The sequence below is a fragment of the Ailuropoda melanoleuca genome, chromosome 5 (genome assembly GCF_002007445.2).
Source record: "Ailuropoda melanoleuca isolate Jingjing chromosome 5, ASM200744v2, whole genome shotgun sequence".
Taxonomy (NCBI): domain Eukaryota; kingdom Metazoa; phylum Chordata; class Mammalia; order Carnivora; family Ursidae; genus Ailuropoda; species Ailuropoda melanoleuca.
This window is the reverse complement of record NC_048222.1, coordinates 63,851,642-63,875,561: the sequence shown is the minus strand read 5'-3', so window position 1 is coordinate 63,875,561 and position 23,920 is coordinate 63,851,642. Positions and strand designations below refer to the sequence as shown.

At 51.2% G+C, this 23,920-nt stretch overlaps 2 protein-coding genes across 4 annotated transcripts in view; one reads left to right on the top strand and one right to left on the bottom strand.

Moving 5' to 3' along the window:
- PPP1R14D (protein phosphatase 1 regulatory inhibitor subunit 14D) overlaps nucleotides 1-12,252 on the bottom strand; it is a 22,396-nt gene extending 10,144 nt beyond the window's left edge. The window contains 3 exon segments of the mRNA XM_034661716.1: nucleotides 1,107-1,550; nucleotides 8,881-9,108; nucleotides 11,955-12,252. Of these exon segments, the coding sequence (XP_034517607.1) occupies nucleotides 1,107-1,550; nucleotides 8,881-8,883 (447 nt within the window). The 5' untranslated portion in view covers nucleotides 8,884-9,108; nucleotides 11,955-12,252.
- Nucleotides 11,551-23,920, top strand: SPINT1 (serine peptidase inhibitor, Kunitz type 1). Of its 3 annotated transcripts, none has more exons than XM_034661142.1 (11): nucleotides 11,556-12,049; nucleotides 12,251-12,790; nucleotides 19,884-20,011; nucleotides 20,240-20,378; nucleotides 20,489-20,659; nucleotides 20,833-20,859; nucleotides 21,185-21,310; nucleotides 21,420-21,470; nucleotides 22,426-22,596; nucleotides 22,805-22,852; nucleotides 23,240-23,920. In XM_034661142.1, the coding sequence occupies exons 2-11, from the start codon at nucleotides 12,331-12,333 to the stop codon at nucleotides 23,455-23,457; spliced, it is 1,539 nt and encodes a 512-aa protein (XP_034517033.1). In that variant the 5' UTR covers nucleotides 11,556-12,049; nucleotides 12,251-12,330; the 3' UTR covers nucleotides 23,458-23,920. The 3 variants fall into 3 exon arrangements, 2 of the variants coding, with proteins under 2 accessions (XP_034517033.1, XP_011226262.1); XM_011227960.3 differs by having other exon boundaries at nucleotides 11,557-11,962; XR_004625708.1 differs by lacking the exon at nucleotides 23,240-23,920 and having other exon boundaries at nucleotides 11,551-11,962; nucleotides 22,426-22,696.

Genomic DNA, 23,920 nt, shown 5'->3' with positions numbered 1-23,920 from the left:
GAGACATGGGGGACACCAGGGCCACACTAACACATGACCCAGTGAGCTTCACGTGACAGCCCGGGCCACATGCCTCAGTCTTCTCCACCCCCACCGCAGCACAGCTCTTACCTGGAAGAATGACAAGCCCCTGTTGCCCCAAAAAGAAAAGAGAGAAACAAAGTCAAGAAGGAGGAGAAAGAAGGACCATGGTATGTAGATGAGGACTCCTGGGTTCTGGCTTGGAGAAGTGGTTCTCAGCCAGCCACGTGCTAGAATTAACTGTGGAGCTTATAAAAAAAGGCAAGTGTTTGGGCCCCACCCCAAGACATTTAGTCAGTTGGGGTGCAGTCAGGTCATCAGGTTTCTTCTGAAGTACTTCATGGGTGGAGAACCACTAAGTTGCTCACCTAAGTGCCTGGGCTCTGCAGAGCCCCAGCTCCTGGTCTCCTGGTCTCCTAGCCGTGTGACCTTGGGATCCTTCGTTACTCAACATCTCTAAGCTTCCATTTCCTCCACGATAAAACATATCTACCTAAGGGAGTGGTGGGGAGCGCTGAATGGGTAATGCATGTCAAGAACTAGGCACTGCGCCTAATACAGAGTTAAGTGTTCAGAATGTTACTCTTATTGTTAAAACAGCGGTTGTTACTACTCTAGGACCCTGATTTTTAGTTATCTGAGGAAGAAAGTGCCATGTCTCGTGACAGGGGCAGAGACGTGTCCTTTTCTCAGGGAGAGTTGAGTGGAGTCAGTCAGAGCCAGGGGCAAGAACTAGTTCCAGTCCAGTGCTGTCCACTCTGAGAGGATGGAAATGTTCTATATCTGTGCTGACAAGATGGCAGCCACTAGCCACACGGGACTACGGGGCACCTGAAATGTGGCCAGTGTGAATGAGGGACTGAACTTTTCATTTTATTTAATTTTTATTAATTTGAAGGCAAACAGCTACACGTGGCTGATAGTCATGGTGCTGGCAACAGCTCTTGACATGCAGGGGTGTTGAGAATGAGAATAAGACATAAAATAAATAAAAATAGCTCTTCTATCTCATTTGAGCTTCAAAAAGTCCCCCAGAGGAGATATGCCAGGCACTGATAGGCTCATTTTATAGATTAGGAAACTACGCCTCGGGGTGTTAAAACACCTGGCACAGATTTTGAAGAGCACTGGAGGCAGAGCCCAGACCTGACGGAGGCGGACTTCGGGACTGCAAGTGTATCTTCACCTGTTGGGAGAAGCTTTGTCTCTCACGGGCCCTCCAGCTCCTCCTGAGGTCCCCCTGCAGGCTCTGTTCCCACCCCCCCGCCCCCGCANTCGACCCACTGCTCCATCTCCAGCCAGCGCTGGAGCTGCCCCCGGTCGTACTTCACCGTCAGCCGGCTGGGTCTCCGGGACCTGGCTACTTTGGAGGGGTCCGGGTGGGACTTTGACTCTGAGTCTGTGGATGACGTCCTCCTCCTCCCAGAAGTCCAGCGGACCTTCTTACTTGGGTTCTCCCCGTCAGGGTTGGGAGATGTGCAGGGAGTAGGGCTTGAAGACAGCATGGAAGGACTGGCGTGAGCACGGACCTGGGAAAAACTGCCAGTCAGAGCAAGGGTGCCGGGAAAGTGAGGAGCCCAGAGCACAGAGGGAGAGGCCAGTGGAGAACGGAAGGGGGAGAGAGGGAGGGCCAAGGCTCCAGGAGGGGCGGAGGGTCAAAGATCAACAGGACTTTCCCGGGTGCTGGGAATGTCAATCTCCTGGCTCCTTGCTGCCGGTAAGTGGCACTCCCGAGCTGTGCCCCAGCCCTCCTTTTTGCAACTGCTGGAGCCCAGAGTGATATCAACTTCAGATAAGTAAAGGTCAAGAACGTGCATACACTGGGAGAAAGCAGGGGCGCTTAGGTCCTGAGAGGTGCAGGGCTCTGATTGGTGCTCTATGGCCAGCTGTGGAACAGGAGCGGAGTCACACTCACCTGAGAGCCCTCAGCATCCCATCTTCCTGGGACTAGATCCACCTGGGCCCCGAGGAGCTGGAGTCACATGGATCCTGCAGGAACAGGGTCCCAGGCAGTTGGGAGCTGCTGCTCAGAGTGTGGCACTGGTGGGGGCAGAGTCTCACCAGGGGTAGTTAGAGGAATGGTTATCTCTGGCCCTTGTCGGGTCAGTACCCTCTTGGGTCTGGATGTGTCTGAATGTGAGCTGTCTTAGGAATATGTGAAGGAAGAGGTGTTCCTCTGTCAGCCTGGCCTGTGCTTGCAAAGGTAAATTAATCAAGCTCATCTCCCGTGCCCGCCCCCCAGAGGCAACTGCTTGGGACGCCATGTTTATCATCACATGACCCTCCCCTGACTCAGGTTGTTCCTGACACAGCGGAAACCTGCAGACCTAACTTTTACCCAGGTGACAAGACTAATAGTTCTAAACATATGGTACTTGCATTCTAAAGGAAGTGTGTGTTTGTTGGTTTAGTCTTTTGTAACAAAAATGTCTTTTCTAGGGGCGCCTGGGTGGCACAGCGGTTAAGCGTCTGCCTTCGGCTCAGGGCGTGATCCCGGCGTTATGGGATCGAGCCCCACGTCAGGCTCCTCAGCTATGAGCCTGCTTCTTCCTCTCCCACTCCCCCTGCTTGTGTTCCCTCTCTCGCTGGCTGTCTCTATCTCTATCGAATAAATAAATAAAAATTTAAAAAAAAATGTCTTTTCTAGAAGATTTATTTATTTATTTTAAGAGGGAGAGACACCAGGGGGGCAGAGGGAAAGGGAGAGAGAATCCCAAGCCGACTAGGGGTGGATTCCATGACCCTGACGTCATCCCTCAAGTTGAAATCAACAGTCAAACACTCAACGGACTGCACCACCCAGGCGCCCTGTAACAAAAATTTCTAAACCTTTTAGAAAAGTTACAGAAGAACACTGTCATTTTTTAAAAAAGATGAACAGCTCAGAAGGACAAACAAATGAAAAATGAAAGCTTCTCTCCTCTCTCCAGAAGCAATCCCACCAACAGATTCTGTCTTTAATTCTCCTGTAATCACCATTTATCCCTTTGTGTAATATCATATATTTGTCCATTCTTGACAGTATCTCTTGTCTCCTCATTCTACATATGTAGAATGGGAAATTAACTTTGTCACCCCCTTTTACTTTCTACATTCCAATTTTTGTTTCTTTTTAGGTCTTGCAGTAGTTGCTTTTAAAATGTTGAATTTCAGGGCACCTGGGTGGCTCAGTTGGTTAAGTGCCTGCTTTCGGCTTAGGTCATGGTCCTGGGGTCCTGGGATCAAGGCCCATGTGGGGCTCCCAGCGGGGGAGCCTGCTTCTCCCCCCGCCCCATTTGTGCGCTCTATTTCTCTCTCTCAAATAAATAAATAAAATCTTTTTTTTTTAAAAGATTTTATTTATTTATTTGACAGAGATAGAGACAGCCAGCAAGAGAGGGAACACAAGCAGGGGGAGTGGGAGAGGAAGAAGCAGGCTCCCGGTGGAGGAGCCCGACATGGGGTTCGATCCCATTACGCCAGGATCATGCCCTAAGCCAAAGGCAGACGCTTAACTGCTGTGCCACCCAGGCACCCCTCCAATACATGATTCTTAAATGATGAAAAGCTTTGGGGCCCTAAGTTGACAGAGTGGGGGAGGTGTTTGAGGGGTGCACACCAGCAAAGTAGCCTGGAAAGGAACAGACTTCGGAGGAAGGCTGACAGATCTGAGTTCAAACTCAGTTTTTTGCCCTGCACTGGTTTTCTAACCTTCACATTCACAACCTCTTTGAGTCCATTTTCTCATCTGCAAAAGATGGTTTTGGGGGAGGATTAAATGAGTTGATACATGTAAACGTGATGTCCGAAACAGAATCCCTTCTCAGGAGACATCTATTCCCTTCCTTTCTTTGTCTTCTCACTCCCTGCCTTTCTGGTATGGCTCTGTCTGCCAAAGGCTTGCTGAGGGATTTCTCTGTGTTGGTTTCCTTCCTGGGCCTCTTTGGAAGAGGGTGGACATGAGCAGTGGTAGGGAGGCCTCCAAAATGCAGCCCATGGACTCAGCTGTTACTTTGAATCACCTGTTATACTCTGTGATGGGCAGCATTATTATGATCGTTCCTTCTATCTTCTGTTTCCTGTCTTGTGAAGAGTTTGGGAGCCCTTTCAGGAAAAGGAACCAGATCAGAAGACTCAGTGGGTTTTGTTCATTCATTAAGTCATTCACTTAATAACAAAGATTTCACAAGCTCCTTTAGTAGGCCAAGCATTATGCTCAGTCCTGGGGATTGGTGATCCAAAAGAAACTCTGTCCCTGTCTTCGTGGAACTTATAGTCAAGTGTAAAAATAAACAAATGTTAATCAACTAATCAAATAAATGTAAAGCTGCAACTGCATCTGTATTTAGTGATCTGAAAAAAAAAGGTTAAAGGTGTTATAAGAGCGGCTCCTGGGTGGCTCAGTCGTTAAGCGTCTGCCTTCGGTTCAGGGCGTGATCCCGGCATTCTGGGATCAAGCCCCACATCGGGCTCCTCTTCTGGGAGCCTGCTTCTTCCTCTCCTACTCCCCCTGCTTGTGCTCCCTCTCTCACTGGCTGTCTCTCCCTCTGTCAAATAAATAAATAAAATCTTAAAAAAAAAAAAAAGGTGTTATAAGAATGTCTACTGAGGATGTGACCTGGCAAGAAGTAACAGTTTGAACTGAATTCTGAAGGATGAATAGGAGTTAATTAGGCACAGGGACCAGCAAGAGTGGATTTGGCAGAAGTCAGAGCAAATGCAAAGGTCCTGTGGCAGGAGGGAGATGTTGAATACAAGGACTAAGAGGTCAATAGGGTTAGAACAGGGAAAGGAGGGAGGGAAACACAGTCGTGAGGCAGAAGGGGTAGAGGTATCTACACAGGGCCCTGTGACCCACATTAAGGAATTTTGTCTCTATCCTAAGCACACTGGGAGTCACAGCAAAATCTTAAGCAACAGTGGTGGGATAGGCTGACATGTTCAGATTTAAATTTTCAGAAGATCACCCTGCCTGTTAAATAGAGAACCGGAGGGTACAGAAAGTCTGAAAGAGATCAGTTAGGAGACCATGCTGTAGGGCTTGACTGGGGGAGGTAGTATTGTCAGTAGTGAGAAGGGGACAGTGGAGAGCTACTTAGGGGATATTATTTAATAGAACTTGGTGATGGACTGGGATCACAACATTAGCAAACTTCATAGACGCCCACACAGGGACAGAGACAGGTTCACACATGGAGACTTTGTGAGCCTGTTTCCTCATCTGTAAACTGGAGGTTGGGGAGATTTTGTAAGAGCATGCAGAATGACCTCCGTGAAGCTCGATGGCACACAAATGAGTTACGCCCATCATGTGTGTATAAGGCTCTTTATTAACATTATTCCATTTCTGCATTCACACACGTCTCACTGGCCTACACATGTCACCATTCATCAATTAGTTTGCCCAAGATAAGGAAATCATGTCCCGAGATAACATGGAAAGAAAAAAGCACCAAGACCTCAGGGCCACCCCAGGGTGGGCAAACAAAGAGGGTGCCGGCCTGGGCAGAGGTGAGGGTGTCTGCCCTGCTCCCCTGGCCTGCCCTAGGTCCAGTGGTGGGATAAAATGGGCCACAGGCAAACACCATCAGAACTAGGCTGTTCTTAAATGCCCTTCTTTGGGGCACCTGGGTGGCTCAGTCGGTTAAGCAGCTACCTGAGGCTCAGGTCATGATCCGAGGGTCCTGGGATTGAGCCCCGTCTCAGTCTCCCTGCTCAGCAAGGAGCCTGCTTTCCCTCTGCCTGCTGCTCTGCCTGCTCATGCTCTTTTTCTCTCTCCGTCAAATAAATAAATAAAATCTTTTTTTTTAAAATGCCTCTTCTTTTCCTTCTCTTATTTTTTTTTAAAGATTTTATTTATTTATTCGACAGAGAAAGAGACAGCCAGCAAGAGAGGGAACACAAGCGGGGGGAGTGGGAGAGGAAGAAGCAGGCTCCCAGTGGAAGAGCCTGATGTGGGGCTCGATCCCAGAACTCCGGGATCACGCCCTGAGCCGAAGGCAGACGCTTAATGACTGAGCCACCCAGAAGCCCCTCCTTCTCTTATTAAAAATTTTTATTTATGGGGCGCCTGGCTGGCTTAGTCAGTACAGCATGTGACTCTTGATCTTGGGGTCATGAGTTCAAGTCCCACATCGGGTGTAGAAATTACTTAAATTTTTTTTTAAATTTTTTATAATAAAAGAAAGCCATGTTCATTTTAGAAACATTTCTAAATTTTCTAAAACATTAAAAATTCCCCACAATCACACCACATAAAAACCATGACTGCTAACTGACATTCTGGAAAATTTCTCTCCAGTCTTTTTTCTATGCATATATAACATAGTTGAGAAAATGCTAATATACAATATACAATTATTTGGGCAACTTTAAAAACTATTATTATAATTCAAGAAATAAGTTTAAAGAAGACTTGTTTGTTGTAGAAAATTTTTAAATACAACTTAAAAAAGAAAAGTATAAGTAATCTGTTTGGTGTATTTATTTTCCATTTTTCATAGAGCTTCGCTTGTTTTAGATTTTCATGAAATTAGATCATTTTGTACCATATGCATGCTGTTTTATAATTTAATATCTTTTGAATACTTTTTGTACCCTTAAGCAGTTTCGTACAAGTTTTTTAAAGATTTTTTTTTAAGATTGATTGATTGATTGATTGATTTAACGGAGAAAGACAGCCAGTGAGAGAGGGAACACAAGCAGGGGGAGTGGGAGAGGAAGAAGCAGGTTCCCAGCGGAGCAGCCTGATGCAGGGCTCAGAACACCGGGATCACGCCCTGAGCCGAAGGCAGACGCTTAACGACTGAGCCACCCAGGTGCCCCTTAAAGATTTAAGATTGATTTATTTATTTGAGAGAGAGAGAGAGTGTGTGTGTGCACGGACGAGAGCAGGGAGGGGCAGAGCGAGAGAGAGAGAATCTCAAGTGGACTCCCCACTGAGCATGGAACCTAATGTGGGACTCGATCCCACCACCATGAGATCATGACCTGAGCCGAAATCAAGAGTCCTATGTTTAAGGGACTGAGCCACCCAGGTGCACACCACACATATCCCTTTTTTTTTTTTTTAACCTCTGCAGACTTTTTAAAAATTTGGACCATGACTCAAGAGTAAGGAATTCATTTACTATCATAACGCATACATATACAAACATGAAACAAAAATTTCTTATGAAGCAAAACTTACCTTTCCTCTGATATTTTCAAATCGATTTCATTTTATTTTTTCAAATGCTGACAAGTCACTTTGTTTTTAAGATTCACTAATAGATTCCATCCTGTTTTATTAGCAGCAATTCCATGATATAGTTACTCAGTCCCCTATTATTAGATAAATGGATTGCTACAATTTTTTGCCATTATAAATAGTGCTGTACTGAACATCCTCTTAACTATTCCTTTGTTAGAATTCCATGACTTTTTTTCCCTTAAGAGAAATTTCTAGAGGCGGAACGACAAGGACAAAGGATGTGTGAAATTCTAGGGGACTTTAATATTTATGGTCATATTAGTTCCTTGAAAAGTTGTACCAAATGAACTGTTTATAGTTTGATACCCTAATTTTTTCAGTTAATGAATATGTGAGTTACATATATTGCTGCATAACAAATTATCCCCAAATTTTGCAGCTTACAACAATAAATATTTACTCTATCACTGTTGTATAGGTGGCTTAGCTGGCTCCTCTCGGTCAGGGATTCTCAGAAGGCTGCAAGTCAGATGCTGGCCAGGGTTGTTGGTCAGAGACATCAGTTCCTTACCACAAGGACCTTTCTAGAGAACTACTAACCACATGACATCTGCTTCCACCAGAGCCAGGGCATTGAGAGGAGGATGGTTGGCAAGCAAGATGGAAGTCACAGTCTTTTTCTAGCCTAATGTAGGAAGTGACATCCCATGACTTTTGCTGTATTCTATTCACCAGAAGCCGGGCACTAGGCCCAGCCACACTCAAGGGGAGGGGATTACACAAAGGCACGAATACCAGCAGGTCTGGACTACCAGTGGCCATTTAGAGGCAATCTACCACACTGGAATACTGTGTGAGCATTTCTGACACTAGTAGAATTCTTTTTAAATGCCCCTTTTAGGGGTGCCTGGGTGGCTCAGTCATTAAGCGCCTGCCTTTGGCTCAGGTCATGATCTCAGGGTCCTGGGATCGAGCCCCACATCGAGCCCCACATCGAGCCCCACATCAAGCCCCACATCAAGTCCCGCATTGGGCTCCCAGCTCAGCGGGAAGCCTGCTTCTCCCTCTCCCACTCCCCCTACTTATGTTCCCTCTCTCGCTGTCTCTCTCTGTGTCAAATAAAGAAATAAAAATCTTTTTAAAAAATGCCCCTTTTAGGCATTATCCAAGAGAACCTGTCTCCTTTAAATAAAGATTGAACAAATGACACCGGCCTCACCTTGAAAAGTATTACATTACTTTCCCCAAAATTCCTAATGAAAAATTGTTGGCTCTGCATTATCAAGAGAATTCATGGGCCTTGACTTAGATAATTAAAACTGAAATTTATTTAGGGGCACCTGAGTGGCTCAGGCAGTTAAGTGTCCGACTCTTGGTTTCAGCTCAGCCGAAGATCTCCGGGTCCTGGGATCCAGCCCCACATCAGGTTCTGTGCTCAGCGGGGAGTCAGCTTGAGGATTCTCTCTCTCCCTCAGCCCCTCCCCCCACTCATGAACGTGCTTTTTCTCTCTCAAATAAACAAATCTTCAAAAAATTTATTTATAAAATGTAATGTTTATGATCATTAAATAATTAAAACTAAAATTTAGTCTGTAAATATATTATCCCTCTATTTCAGTTATTATTGCTACATAAACCACCCAAAAATGTAAAGGTGTAAAACAAACACAGCCATTTAATTTACTCACCATTCTGCATCTTAGGCGGGGCTTGGCAGGTGCAGCTGATCTCTGGCAGCCAGCTCAACTGGGGCTAAGGGTAGAAGACGGCTTCACACAGCTACTCGGCTGGGGTGGCTGTGAGACAGCTGCACTCCTCTCTCTCCCTTCAAGTCTCCCATCCTCCTGGGGCTTGCTCTCTCCAGGTGGTCTTTTTCTCCTGCAGGGGAGTCAAGCTTCTTTATGTCACAGCTGGCTCTAAGAGGGAAAAATGTAAGCCATATGGTTAGGGCCTGGAAGTCACAGGGCATCACTTCTGCATGTCCTGCTGGTTGAAGCAAGTTACAGATTCAAAGGGCAGGGAAGACAGATGCCACCTCTTAGTGGGAGGAGCAGTGTGCACACACAGGGGGGTGGGGTATGGTCTTGGCCATCTTTGTAGACAACCCACCACACCTATTATAGAAACCATCAGCGGCGCCTGGGTGGCTCAGTCGTTAAGCATCTGCCTTTGACTCAGGGCGTGATCCCGGCATTCTGGGATTGAGCCCCGCATCGGGCTCCTCTGCTGGGAGCCTGCTTCTTCCTCTCCCGCTCCCCCTGCTTGTGTTCCTTCTCTCGTTGGCTGTCTCTCTGTCATATAAATAAATAAAATCTTTAAAAAAAAAAAAAAGAAACCACCAGATCACCATCTGAGACAAGGCACTCAGTGTTCCTTTTCTAGCAGTGGTGTTAAGGATTGAATATTCTCACCAAAGCACCCAATCCTAAGAGCAATGGTTCATACTGGTGATATGGCAAATGAGAATGAAGCCTATAGCATAAACCCAGGCCTACTCTTCCCCAAGCTCACAGAAGGAAGGTGAGCCACATGGTCTTACCAAAAGAGTTAACTCATCCAGACAGCTCCCCTTGGGCCTGCAATAAGCAATTAGAAAAACACATCAAACTTTTAATCTGTATGAATTCACTTAAGCCTCATAATAACATTTGAGGCCCCACATTGTACACAAGGAAACCAAGGCACAGAGTGGCTAAATAACTTGCCAAAGGCCACACAGAGAGTAAGTGTCAGATGATAATTAAACCCAGGAGCCTGAGTCTAAAGCCCACATACACAACCCCCATCCAGCCTTGCCTCCCACTCTTCACTCTGTGATCTCGATGGAGCTAGTGAACTTCTCTGCAAAGTAGAAACTATTCTCAGTTGTTGTGAGCATTAGCAATCATCTGTGTCAAGTGTGCTGGTTACTGTCTTAACTGAAGGTGGTTGCTCACCACTTGAAAATAAGTTTTTTGCTTCCGGCAAGTTAAATCTGTGGGGAGGGCGGAAGGTCTAGCTGAAGTCAGAGTTGCAAGTTGCAGTAAAGCCCAGGGTTTGGTCGAATTGGCCTGCCTGGACGTCAATCCTCACTCTGCCACCCGCCACATTACCTGTCCTCCTAGCCCATCTGTTCATCTGTATATCAGGGATAAAAATAGTATCTGCTTTCTTGGTTTGAGTATATGGGGCAACGTGTGGGAAGTGCTTAGGAACCTAAGGGTTTGGGCACTGTCAGTGCTTGATAAATACAGGTTTTTGTAATGCTGTGGATGGATGTAATGATCAATCTATGGTTATATAATGTTACCATAAGGTAACAGTCTCCTCTGTTAGGACTCCTGTGTGTATAAGGTATTGGGGGAGGCAGAAATCAACTCACAACAAAACTCTTTCTTCCCAGTAACCACACAGTTATTTCCTTCATTCCCAGCATAACATCATTGCCCTGTCCACCACTGTGCTGGGGGCAGTGGAAGAAAAGGAGAAAATCCAGAGAAGGAGGAAAGACCCCATATTCACAACCCAACACCCATAAAGCTGGGGGATGTTGCAGTTCAGCGAGGAAAATGATCAAAGGGTTGGCTCCAGGAACTAGTAGGTAAAGCTTCTCTAGATAAGCAATTAGGAAGAATGTTCCACTGGGCGGGGTTTGTTAAGTGTGAAAATGTATAGAATCTCTTTTTTGGGAGAGTATTAATAGGACCAATCTTGTTCTGTAGGAATGGTCTTTAAGAGGAATTCTTCACTCTCACCTTCAAGGAGCTCAGGGTTCTGTGAAGGTCATTATCTCAACTACTTTGGTGAGCTGGAAACTCTAGCTTTCAAAGATGGCATTCTACTGGAAGAAGGTGGTCAGGTCTTGACCAGGCGCACCCTCTTGGTGGGAGAGAAGAGGGAACCTGTGCTCCAGGGGAGGAGGCAGCAGACCGGTGAGCTAACAGGGACTCAGCTCCGACAGAGGCCTGAGTGTAAGTAAGCCTTGGTACAAGACAAGGAAGGGCCTCAAACGAAATGGAACCACTGCGGGTCCAGCGGGGAAATGTGGAGGACGGAATCGCCTCAGCCGCTCACTGGGGCAGAAAGGAGGGCTTCCCGGGGCCGGCAAGGGCGGTGACGCTGGAGCAGGCATCCGGGATTCCTGGTTTCAAAGGTGCAGCCCCACAGCTTCGGGGGATCTCTTCCCGCCTCGAGAAAATCATTTCCCGAGGGCGGACGACGCCCGCGAGATCATTTGCATCGGGCTTTCCCTGTTTCTCCTCCCCTAGCCCCTTCAGCGCCTCGGGCCTGGGGCTGGGAATGCCGGCCCCGACCGGAAAGGGAGGCCGGAGGCAGCCGCCGCGGAGCGCCTGACCCCCGAGGGGGCGACTTCGCTGCAGCGTCCCGGCCGTGTCCGGGCCTCCCAGGATCCCGCTGCGCTTCTGGGGTGCGGGGTCCCGGCGCGAGGCTGGACTCGGCGGAGCCGGCGTACAGCAGTCTGGAGGGGCGCCGCTCAGAGCCCCTGCCGGGACCAGCCGGCGCGGGACGAGTCGGGGGCCGCGGGGCGGCGGTTCCGCGGAGATCGGCGCGGCAGGGCAGGCGGCGGCACACCGGGAGTGGGCGGGGCCGGCGGAGTTGGGGTTAATGTCCGCCCCGCCCCGGCCGCACTGACTCAGTTTCACCAGAAACCTGGGGAGGAGGTGGCCGAGCCCCAGCGCTCCCGGCACCGGGGCGGAAGCGGCGGCCAGAGCCGCGCCGGAAGCCGGGACCGGAACCTCGACAGGCCCGGCCCCACCCCACTCACCTGCGCAGGTAACCCGGGCCCCCGAGCGCCAGGCGGGGACGGGGCGGGCTCGGAGCATGTTTGGCCCTTTGTTCGGCGCGGCTGTGTGTGTCCGGGTACGTGAGCTCCTTAGCCGTCCATCTGGCGGGCAGTCCGGCGGCCCGCTCGCCGGAGCGTGCGTGGGAGGGCTGGGCCCGCGTACCCCTCCTCACTCCCGGGGCGTGGGGTGCTCCCCTGCCCTCCCCTCGACGTATTCCTGGCCGGTCCGCCTCCCTCGAAGTGTCTGCTCATCCAGTGTGTCCCCTCCCCTCTTTCAGATCGCTAGCACCCTCGGAGCCCAGAGGCCCGCGCAGTGAAGGTGACCCCCTTGGGGAGGAAGGCGACGGCCCCGGGGAGGATGATGGCCCGCGCCCGCCTCTCCCGGACCCGCGTCCCAGCAGTCGCCGTGTGGCTCCTGTGCGCGCTCGATCTCCTGGGCACCGAGGCTGGGCCGCCGCCCGGGCCTCCCGGGCTGCCCCCGGGAGGCCCCTGCCTGGACCGCTTTACCGCCGGGGTGCCTGCCTTCGTGCTCGATACCGAGGCCTCGGTCAGCAACGGGGCCACCTTCCTGGGCTCCCCCGCCGTGCGCCGCGGCTGGGACTGCGTGCGCGCGTGCTGCACCACCCAGAACTGCAACCTGGCGCTGGTGGAGCTGCCTCCGGACCGCGGGGAGGACGCCATTGTCGCCTGCTTCCTAATGAACTGCCTCTACGAGCAGAACTTCGTGTGCAAGTTCGCGCCCAGGGAGGGCTTCGTCAACTACCTCACGCGCGAGGTTTACCACTCCTACCGCGAGCTGCGGACCCAGGGCTTTGGCGGTAAGGAACGAGGGGAACAGGTTGGATGGACTTGGGGGGACTCAGCAAAGAGGCTGGTTATGGAGTTCTGGGAGGGGCGAGCATCAGAAAGCAGTAAGGAGGACAGTCTCATTCTGCCCCGACTCCTTAGAAGTAGGCAGTATAAACAGTAAAACAAAGGCCGGGCTACCTGAATGAGGAGGGGTAACATTCTAGAGCCCAGACTCTGGGTCGGGAATTCAGGATGTTGAATGGGCTGGTGCTTTGGGATGTGTGTTTGGGAGAGAGGGATTCCCGATTGCTGACCCTGATATGCCAAGTCAGGGAGTGAGTTGTCTGGAGGCCGCAGGGTGACTGGCTAAGCACCCCTGGCCAAGCACTGTTCTAGGCACCTTGAGGCCCTGTCAGGGGAGCCTGGGGAAGGATAGTCTGCACCTCTCCTGCTGGGCTGGGACTGATTAGCACCTGTCTGCACCCCTTGTTCCCTCCCACCTGTTGGCCTTTTGGTGGTCCGGGGGGAAAGGGCCAGACCCCAGATGCTAAAGAACAAGCCCAGTCAGGGGTTGACCTAAAAGGGGAAGGGGTAGTGTTGTGGGCACAGTAGCCAGAGGCTCTGGGGTGGGGGTGAGGAGGGTTGCTGCGTGAGTCAGCCCACTGGTATGTGTACCTGGTAGGGGAGGGATGTCAGCTGTACAGGCAGGTGTGTGTGTACTCGGTGAGCCAGGCAGGGCTCTTCCAGCTGAGGATGTGGTAGCCAGGCTACAAGGTCTGCTCACCTTGTTTACTTCCAGGGATAAGGGCAAAGTGGGGGCTCCTCCTTCCTCCTGGGACTGAGCAGTGAGCTGGGATCAGGGCCGCTCCAGAGACCTTCGCTCCCCATTTTCTCTGCCTGCTGCTCTGGCCAGGTGGGGCTGCAGGGCAGGGATGGGTCACAACAGATAACCTCTGTTAGCACTTGATAGTTTACTGATGGCTGTGCCACTCAACCTCTGACTTCGGCCTCATGACAACCACTTCTGAAAAGGGTGCTATTAGTCGTCAGCCCACTTTTTAGATGAGGAAACTGACTCCTGTGTTAAATAATTTGCCTAGGATAGCAGTGCCCAGAAATGGGAGACGTGGGACTCAACCCAGGCAGGATCTCCAGAAGTCTTGTGCTGTTTTTCCACACAAGACCACCTTTTTTGGTAGAAACCTAGCACTCTGACCCAAGATAGCCCAGCAGATAATAGAACCAGAGACTGGGGAACTCGGGGGCCAGGACTGGGCTGGTGCTCAGTCTGGGGGTGGTCTCAGTACTGGAAAGTGGAAAAGAGACTGTCCAGCTTTTTCCTGGGCCAGTCTCTCTCAGGTTAAGGACCTGCTCTTCTCCCTATCCTTCCAGTAGCTCTCCTGGATCTCTGAGGAGAGGTGGGATGGGAATTCTGGGTGGGGGAGGTGGAGAGTGGGCACCATCTCTGGCCAGGCTGGGCCACCTGAATCCCACTGGTCCAGGGCCTGAGCCTGTTCCACAAGGAAGTAGCACAGAGTGTAGGTGGTGATGACACTAACTGACTTGAGCTGCTTCTGCCTTCCTGCTCTGATAGAGGGTCCATGGGAGTCCCAATCCAGGACCAGAACCTAAAAAATCCGGGTTCTGGTCAGGGAGCTGAGCTGGATGGGGCTCCATGGTCCTTGGGACCAGCCTTCCTCATTTGGAAACCCCCCGCCCCCCAACCCAGACAGGCCTGTTTGGCACAACACAGGGTGGAGTGGGGATTTCCTGGGTCATTGAGGGAGCTGGGTAGGGCGTGAACTGAGTTCGAGCTCCAGGCCATTTTAGGGGTGCTGCAGTGCTCTGGGGGGTGGGGGATGCTATTTGGTATCAAGGAGTCCTGGCTGAGCCTGGCTAGAGATTGGAGGTGGGAAAGAGCAGGATAAAGCCATCCTGGAGGCTCGGGTGGACCAAGACAGGCAAGGTGGGCAGGTGCTCCAGGCATCTAAACCTTTGATTCTTGCATGGGGTAGAGAAATCCTCCCCAGGGTGGGTTAGCTTGTTCCCCTTTCCCTGTTTGTGGCCAGGCCAGTCCAGCCCAGATTCCTATGGCTCCCAAGCACCCTGCTCCTTCCTTCATTCCCCTCACTTGCCCACACTTTGCCTTTCTGTTGGAGGAGTGGCTTAGGAGGTGGAGTCTGTGTTTCCTGGAGACATCCTGAGGCCTGGCAGCTGGGGGAGGGGAGGCTTTATTGCCCCTCTGGCCCTTTGCCCTCTTGGGGGGTAGGAAGTAGGGAGTGGTAGGGTGGGGCATCTGCCCCTTGCTCCCAGCCAGCCCGGGTGGATGTTGCTGGTTTGGCCCAAGGCCTGACGCATCACTCCATCACTCCCCTGTCCACAGCCACCCTAAGGGCTGGTGGGGCTAGCCTATCTGTCTGCTAGGTAGACTGCCAGGTGGTCTTGTCTTCAGCGGATGACTTTCTGAAAAATTTAAGGAGGGAGGCACCCCCATGGCTTTGTCACTCAGAGGTTACCCCTGAACCTGCCCCTTTTGGACCCTCTACTGATTGCCAGCCAAGCCACCAGTACGGGTTCGGTCCAGATAGGTGTTTTTTTTTTCTTGCTTTTCAGGTTTTATTTCCCTTCAACCCCTGGAAGCCAGGGCCTCCTTTTCTCATTCTTCGCGGCCTCTGCACCTGTGTCTGGCATGTTTTTCTGAGCAAGCTCTCCCCTCCCATCCCTTCACTGTCACTCTGTGTCCTGGTCTTCCCCCTTGGGTCCACCCTCTGTGAGTTTCCTCTGTGAGTGCCTCGTCAAAGAGGAATCTCCGTGACTCAGCCTCCCACCAGCGTTCTTATCTCTTTACCTTCTCTTCTTCTTTCAACTCACTCTTAACGCTTGACAGAAGTCTGTAGAGCCTCGATGAGGGCAGTTTGGCACTATCCATCCAAACTGTAAACGGGAGCACTGGGCTGGCTCAGTCGGAACAACATGCGACTCTTGAACTCAGGATGGTGAGTTCGAGCCCCTCATTGGGTGTAGGGATTACTTAAATGAATAGATAAAAACTTTCTAAAAACCCTGTAAATGCATATAACCCTCAGCACAGTTCCACTTGTAGGAATTCATCTTGCCGCTATACTTACATGTGTATAAACCAACTTACCAGCCAGTTATTCACTGTAGCATTGTTTATAATAGCAAAGAATTGGAAACAATCTAAATGCCCATCAACACATCCTATAATTGGATATGGTAATGCTGTTTTAATAATAATAATAAACCTGGTTTAGTGCTTAGTAGGGAAGGAAGAGGAGAAGAAAGAAAAAAAGAAAATCTAAGTCAAGAGAAGACTGGTGTACTGGCTAAGTTGTAAGTTATGGTGCATTCATGTAATGAGTACTGTGCAACCCAAAAGGGGGGGGAATTGTTTCCATGTTGCTATGGAATGATTTCCAAAACATATTGTGGGAAAAACAAGAAGGAGAACTTGCATGCTTCTGAATTCATTCAATACTGTCTGTCTTGATGTTTTCTCACACACACACACATACACACACACACACACACACACACGCGTAAGAATGGATGCCTCTGGTGGGAAGAGAGGTTAAGGAGAACAGGTTAAGAAAAGACAAGATTTAATTCTCACCACTCTTTTGTACTGCTTTGGGGGTAAGATTTTACTTTTTAAGTAATCTCTACACCCAACATGGGGCTCAGACTCACAACCCCGAGATCCAGAGTCACATGTTCCACTGACTGAGCCACAGGTGCTCCAACTCTCAAGTACTTTCTTTTTCTTTTGGTTTTTTTTTTTTTTTAATTTTTAAGATTTTATTTGTTTATCTGAGAGAGAGAGAGAGAGAAAGAGAGCATGAGCAGGAGGGGAGGGGCAGAGGGACAAGCAGACTCCGCATGAGCAGGGAGCCCAGTGCAGGACTCGATCCCAGGACCCCGAGATCATGACCTGAGTCGAAGGCAGATGCTTAACAGACTGAGCCACCCAGGCGCCCCTCTTTTGTACGTGTTGAATTTTTTATCCTATGTTGATACTATCTAAGTTAAAAACAACCCTGAGATTATAAAAAGCAATCAAAATCACACCTCTGCATAGGTGGGTGACCTGCTGCACGGTGTTTTAGAAAGAGCTTATGGAGTCAGATAGACCAGGGTTCAGATCCCAGCTCTCCTGTTAAAAAACTGAGTGATCCTGGGCAAGTCATTGAACCTCTCTGGTGCCAATTTTCTGATGTGGAAAGGGGCGAAAACGCAGTTGTGGCGGGATGGTTAGGAAGGTAGGTGACATAGACCAGGGGTCAGCAAACTTTCTGTAAAGGTTCAAAGAGGAAATACTTAACGCTTTGTGGCCCATACAATCTCTGTGCCAGCCACTCCTCTCCTTTGTAACACGAACACAGCCATTGGCCATACGTAACCGAATAGGTGAAGCTGTATTCCACTTCATGGACACACGCTTGAATTCTAGGTGCTTTCCCCATGTCACAAAACACTATTCTTTAGACTTTTTTCAACCATTTGAAAGTTTAACAGGTGAAGGCCTGCAGGCCATGGTTTGTCAGCTCCTACTGCAGGTGATGAGGGTAGGTGATGTGTGGTGGCCAGCACACATTAAACTATTGGCAGCTTGGTTAGTAAACCCAACTGCTTATCTTTCTCCAACTCTGGCCTCTCAGGCTCCCATTCACACTTCTGCTGCCTGCTGGTCACTTCTCTCAATGGTCTTCCCTCCCTCAAGTTCAACTTCTCTGATTGAACCCACAGGTTCCCTCTAGATCTGGTTTCCTTTCTGTCTGCGCCCTGATTCTTCCTTCCCACTTCCCAGTGCCTGTCAGACATGGAAGCCTGAAGTGTCTGTTCAGCATTCTTCTCACATCCTCCTTTCCATTCCCTCAGCTGTCCCTCTAATTCCGAGTACTCCTTTCGCGTGTGGGCTGAACTGCTGTGCCGGTCCACTCACTGGCCTCCTCGCTCCATAGAAGTAATTCAGGACCAAGGGATCGCTCGCTGCGGCCTGGAGCTCAGGATGATCCCTCCCTTCAGACTCGTGGACCTCAGTCACGCATCTAGGAGGTCAATGTCTGGTGCACCTGTGGCGTCCAGAACTCTGTGCCACTGCTCGTGGCCACGTCTGTCCCCTTCCTGTAGCGCCAGTTGTTACATATTTGAATGTCACTTCTGTGTCTCTGCATGCTCTGGCTCTGCATTGAGGGCCCTCTGAGATATGTTTCACTCCGCTGGCCTCTGGCATTGTCCGCCAGACCCGTCCTGCAAATTCCCAGCTCCTTGCTTTTGCTCACCCTTTTCTGCTGTTGTCAACAGCACAGCACATTCTTCCCCACAACTAAACAAACAAAACAAAAAAGCAGAAATGAAAGAATTAAAAAATCCTTTCTTCCTTCTCCAGAAAGCCCAAGGTCCTTCCTCTAACGTGCTGTGGCCTCTGCCTGCTCAGCGTGTCCACTCCCTTGTCTTGGACACACACCACGTATTGCTTCATCTTGGTGGGTCTTTTCTCCCATGTTGCTTCCTGGTGCTCGGTCTCACCTGCCCAGCTGGACTGGAGTCCCCTCCAAAGCAGGGTATCGATTCCTATGGCTGCTGAAACGAAGTACTACAAACTGGGTGACTTCAAACAACAGAAATTTATTGTTTTACAGTTTTGGAGGCCAGAAGTCCAAAATCCAGGTGTTGGCAGGGCCACAGTCTCTCTGAAGAGCGGGGAGGGCCCTTCCTTGCCTCTTCCAGTTCCTGGCGGCTCCAGGCGTCCTTGGCTTGTGGCTGCATCACTCAGGTCTCTGCCTCCCTCTTCACACGGCTTCCCTTCATTCTGTTTTCTCCTCTTCTGTCTTTTGTAAAGACAGGTGTCATTGCATTGGCCTACCCAGCTATCTGGAATGATCTCATAGGGAGATGCTTAACTTAGTTACTTCTGCTAGGACCCTTTTTCCAGATGAGGTCACATTCACCAGTTCTGGAGTTAGACATAGGCATGTGTTTTGGGTCCCACCATTCATCCTACTATAGGCAGGAATCCTGCTTTGGGCTTGTTTCTCCCCAGCCCCTAACTTGAAACTGCTAGAAGCCTCAGGCATAGGCATTGTCAAGCTGAGGGAGGGTGTGATTCCCTGGAGATCTCTTGTAAGGAGAGGCAGAGTCTGTCTGAGGTGGCAGAGGCAGGCACCCTCTTCCTGTGGCTACATGCTCTGGGACACCAAGGCTTGCCACGGTGCTGCCCAAGGACTCTGTGCTTGGGACCTCTGCCAGGCTGGGCGTCTCAGCAGCAATCCAGACCAGCACAATGGGGGCTAATAGCGTTAATTACATATTTACTTCTTTGGCTTTTCAAAAATATTGTTACTTTGGGGCGCCTGGGTGGCTCAGTTGGTTAAGCGTCTGCCTACGGCTCAGGTCATGAGCCCAGGGTCTTGGGACCAAGTCCCACATCGGGCTCCTTACTCAGCAGGGAGCCTGCTTCTCCCTCTGCCTGCTGCTCGCCTTGCTTATTCTCTCTCTCTCTCTCTGACAAATGATAAATAAATAAAAATATTTTTAAAAAATATTGTTACTTTAACTTTTTAAAGCAATTAGCACAAGTACCTGCTTACTATAGAAAATGGGAATAAGCTCCTCTCCCGTGTATATTTTTTCCTTAATTGGGGTCAAATGGCACATGCTGTTATATATTTTGCTTCCAAAAGCAGGTTTTACAACATTAAAAATGCCTTCAGGGGGTCCCTGGTGGCTCATTTGGTTAAGCATCTGCCTTCAGCTCAGATCATGATCCCAGTCCCGCACTGGGCTCCCTGCTCAGCAGGGAGTCTGCTTCTCCCCCTGCCCCTCTGCCCCTCTTCTCCGCTCATTCTCGCTCTCTCTTGCTCTGTCCCTCCCTCGCTTTCTCAAATAAATACATAAAATCTTTTAAAAACATGCCTTCAGTATACCAAAGACACATCTAAATAGAGAGCAAGATGCTGATTTAGTTGTGAGCCCCTGCCTGGGCCCCATGCAGGCTTCTGAGCCCCAGGTTGGTCTCCGTGCGGCCCCTGTTGCTCCCCCACTTCAGGAGAGCTCTGGTCCATCCAGTGAGAGTTGGCCTGACCTTACCTTCCCCGTCAGGGTCCCGGATCCCCAAGGCCTGGGCAGGCATAGACTTGAAGGTACAGCCCCAGGAACCCCTAGTGCTGAAGGATGTGGAGAACACAGATTGGTACCTACTGCAGGGTGACACGGATGTCAGAGTAGAGGTAAGACACTGGGCTGGCTCCCTGACCCCCACCTCAGCTCTCCGGGGCCCACTTTCCAGGGCCACAGGCCAACCTGAGGTTCCAGATTGGTGCGGGGGATAGAAGCTGAGGATCCCTTTAATACCAAGTTCCTCTGCCCTCCCTGTGGGGGTGGCTGTGTGGCTGGGAGGACTTGGGGCCGCCGAAGGGCATCAGGGGTCCCGGCCTGATGGCTCCTCCTGTGTATAGAAGAGTGAGCCGGACCAGGTGAAGCTGTGGGGACTCAAGGAAGGCACCTACCTGTTCCAGCTGACAGCAGCCGACTCCGACCAGCCAGAGAGCATGACCAACGTCACAGTTACCGTGCTGTCCCCCAAGCAGACAGAAGGTGAAGGAGGGGGTGGGGAGGCAGTTCCTGGAGCCAGCCCCCTCTGCTGATGGGGCCCATCATCAGCCAACCCCCTCACAGGGGCCCCTCACAAGCTTTCCTCCCCCCAGAATATTGCCTCGCATCCAGCAAGGTGGGCCGCTGCCGCGGTTCCTTCCCCCGCTGGTACTACGACCCCAAAGAACAGATTTGCAAGAGTTTTGTTTACGGAGGCTGCTTGGGCAACAAGAACAACTATCTTCGGGAAGAGGAGTGCAAGCTGGCCTGCCGGGATGTGCAAGGTGGGCCTTTACGAGGCAGCTTTGGGACTCAGGTGACTTGCCCCCAGGGTGGGTGGTCTCTCCGCTGGTCAGGGCAGTGGGCAGGGAAGTCCTCCATTCCCAGGCCCCCCATCAGCTGCTCCCTGCCGGGACCTGGCCCTGACTCCTCTCACTCATCTGTTTTCTCTCTCCAGGCCCCGCACTGGACAGGCACCGTCCAGGTGAGCTTTGCTCCTTTCCCTCTTCCCTCACCCCTGCCAAGTCATGTCTTTGTCCCTGCCCCGGCTGGCTTTGCCCAACCCATTCCTGCCCTCGTAGGATGTGGAAGGACCACAAGTGCCCATCCCTCGCAGCCCAGCACCCTATCAGGATCTGCCCAGTTTGTGTGTAGGAGGGTTTGTGGGGAATGGATTCTAGAAGGGGAGCAAGGGACATGTCATAATGCCGTGTTGGGGTAGAGAAGGCTGGGTAGATGGAGGACTCTTGGTACTTGGTGACCTGTGCTCCAGCCTGACCTCACCCTTAATGCCATCCCGCCCCACCCAGTGTGCTCTGGCACCTGTCACCCCACCGAGTTCCGCTGCCGCGACGGCTGTTGCATTGACAGCTTCCTGGAGTGTGATGACACTCCCGACTGCCCCGATGCCTCCGACGAGGCCACCTGTGAGAAATGTGAGACCTGGGAGAGGGAGGGGCGGTGGGCGGAGGGGGACCTGACTGTGCACCCTGCGTCCTGGGAGACCCTCGTGGGGCCTGGGCCTCTGACCTTTCATCTTTGCAGACACCAGTGGCTTTGAGGAGCTCCAGAACATCCACTTCCGCAGTGACAAAGGTGAGCTCCTGCCCGGGTCCCCTGGGTTGGGACAGAGGCCGGCACTGCCATCCTCACGCACGGCTCCAGGGTGCCCGAGGGGCCTGCTAGGTGTGCTAGGCTGCAGGTAGAAAGCTGGCGGGCTCCTGGGCTCTCTTTGTCTCCGTGTTCCCCAAGCATGGGTCCTCGTGTTAACACCTTCAGAGATTTACCCATGCCTGCATATCAGTGAGATGTTATTTACTTTCCATTTTTCCTATAAATCAAGTACTTTTAAAAAAAAAGATTTTATTTATTTGAGAGAGAAAATGGGAGCAGTGGGGACGGGCAGACAGAGCGAGAGAGCAAGAGAAACAGACTCCCTACTGAGCAAGCAGGAAGCCCAGTACGGGGCTCAGTCCCAGGACCCTGGGATCATGAACTGAGCTGAAGGCAGTCGCTTAACCGACTGAGCCACCCAGACCCCCCAAAATCAAGTACTTTTTAAACTTAATGTATTAAAGGAAATTTCATATTGTTAGCATACATGGAAAGCCACTATTACGTGCTACCAATCAAGTTATTTTAACTATTAAAATAACCATAATAAAACAACGTTAATAAATTTTAGCTGGACATTGTTGCCTGCCAGGGCTCAGACCCTGAGCCTTCTTTGTTAAAAAGATAGACCATCCAGTGCGTGAGAGAAAACTGAGACCTTGACACAATTGGAAAAGCTGAAAGAAAATTGAAAAAAATAGTTATGTGAGTCAATGTAGGGTATTTCTGTGCCTAAAACTGTCGTCCAGGATCTGTCTTCCTTGCTTCTGGCAAAACTACGGAAGGGCCAGCTGTTTCTGGGGCCCCCTGAGGCCCTGAGTTTCAGCATGAGGCGGGTCAGGAGGTGGCAAGCAGCAACCATGTGGAGCCTGGTGGGTGGTGGCAGGGAGGGCCCCCATGGACTCACGCACCCTTGGGCCTGCTCTGCACCCACCAGGGCACTGTGTGGACCTGCCAGACACAGGCCTCTGCCTGGAGAACATCCCACGCTGGTACTACAACCCCTTCAGTGAACGCTGTGCCCGCTTTACCTATGGTGGCTGTTTTGGCAACAAGAACAACTTCGAGGAGGAGCAGCAGTGTCTTGCGTCCTGTCGCGGCATCTCCAGTGAGCTGGGCAGTGGGGCGCAGAAGACAGGGAGGGGCAGGGCTTAGCTAGAGCGCTCTGCTCCATCGCAAGGCCTGGCTGGTCCCGGTTCATCATCAGGGTACCTGAAATGGGGAAGGCGGAGGGGGCAGTGGGTGGTCTGGGGCACGGAGGAGCAGCTGAGTCTCAGAGCCTTGAGTTTTGACTTGTTTCTCTCAATATTTTGTAGAGAAGGATGTTTTCGGTCTGCGGCGGGAAAGCCCCATAGCTAACATAGGTAAGCCCTGGGGGGTGCAGAGCAAGCCCTTTCACGGACAAGTAGGTATGGTCTCAAGGATCGATGTCACATGATTGGTTCTGACTGCCAAAACCTGTGTTGAGAAGGACTCTGAGGTTGGCTAAAGGGACAGAGTGCCCACGGTCAGTGGTGATACTGGCACAGGCAGAGGAGGGGAGCACAATATAGTGCGTGTCCTGTGTTTGCCGTCGGAGTCCCAGGCCTTTCCTTGAGCTCCTGATGGAGCCCAGCTGCTCATACGCTGGAGGCTGTTCCACACCTGGCATCCGCTTGTCTTGGTCCCTTCTGCACAGAGTGGGGGTGGGCATCAGAGCCGAGCAGGCCCCGGGAGCTCGCCTCCATTACACCCCTTCTTCCCGCCCCCAGGCTCCGTGGAGATGGCCGTCGCAGTACTCCTGGTCACTTGCATCGTGGTGGTGATAGCCCTATTGGGTTATTGCTTCTTCAAGACCCAGAGGAAGGAATTCCACAGACACCGCCCCCACCCCCACCAGCTCCAACCCCCTACCCCTGCCAGCTCCATGGTCTCCACCACAGAGGACACGGAGCACCTGGTCTATAACCACACAACCCAGCCCCTCTGAGCCTGGGGCTCTCACAGGCTCTTTCCAGCTCTTGCCTGGCCCTGCTTTCTCCTTGCCAAGATGGAAGCCTGGGCTGGGGAAGACTTTGGGACCAGACTCCTCCAGCCTGTTTCCCAGGCCCACTCTGCTTCTGAGGCAGGGCTCCAGCCCCTCTGGGAGATGGCTCAACTAAGCTTAGGCCTCTTATTCCTGACAAAGCTCCAGGGCCCGGGAAGAGCAGAAAACCTTTGAGACCAGAGTCCCACACACAGATGGACCTGTCTGCGTAGGATTTCAGAAGAAGTTGGAGTTTTGTTTCTTGTTCAAAGCTGCCTGTCCCCACCATGTGGCGTGGCACTGGGAAGGGGCCTGGGGCAATGTCAGAAACTGGAGGCCCCCCAGCCCTGCTCTTCAGAGCTGGCCCTCCCACTCTGCACAGTCCAGGGCTGGGGGGGAACTACATCCCTGTATATTTTGTGCTGTA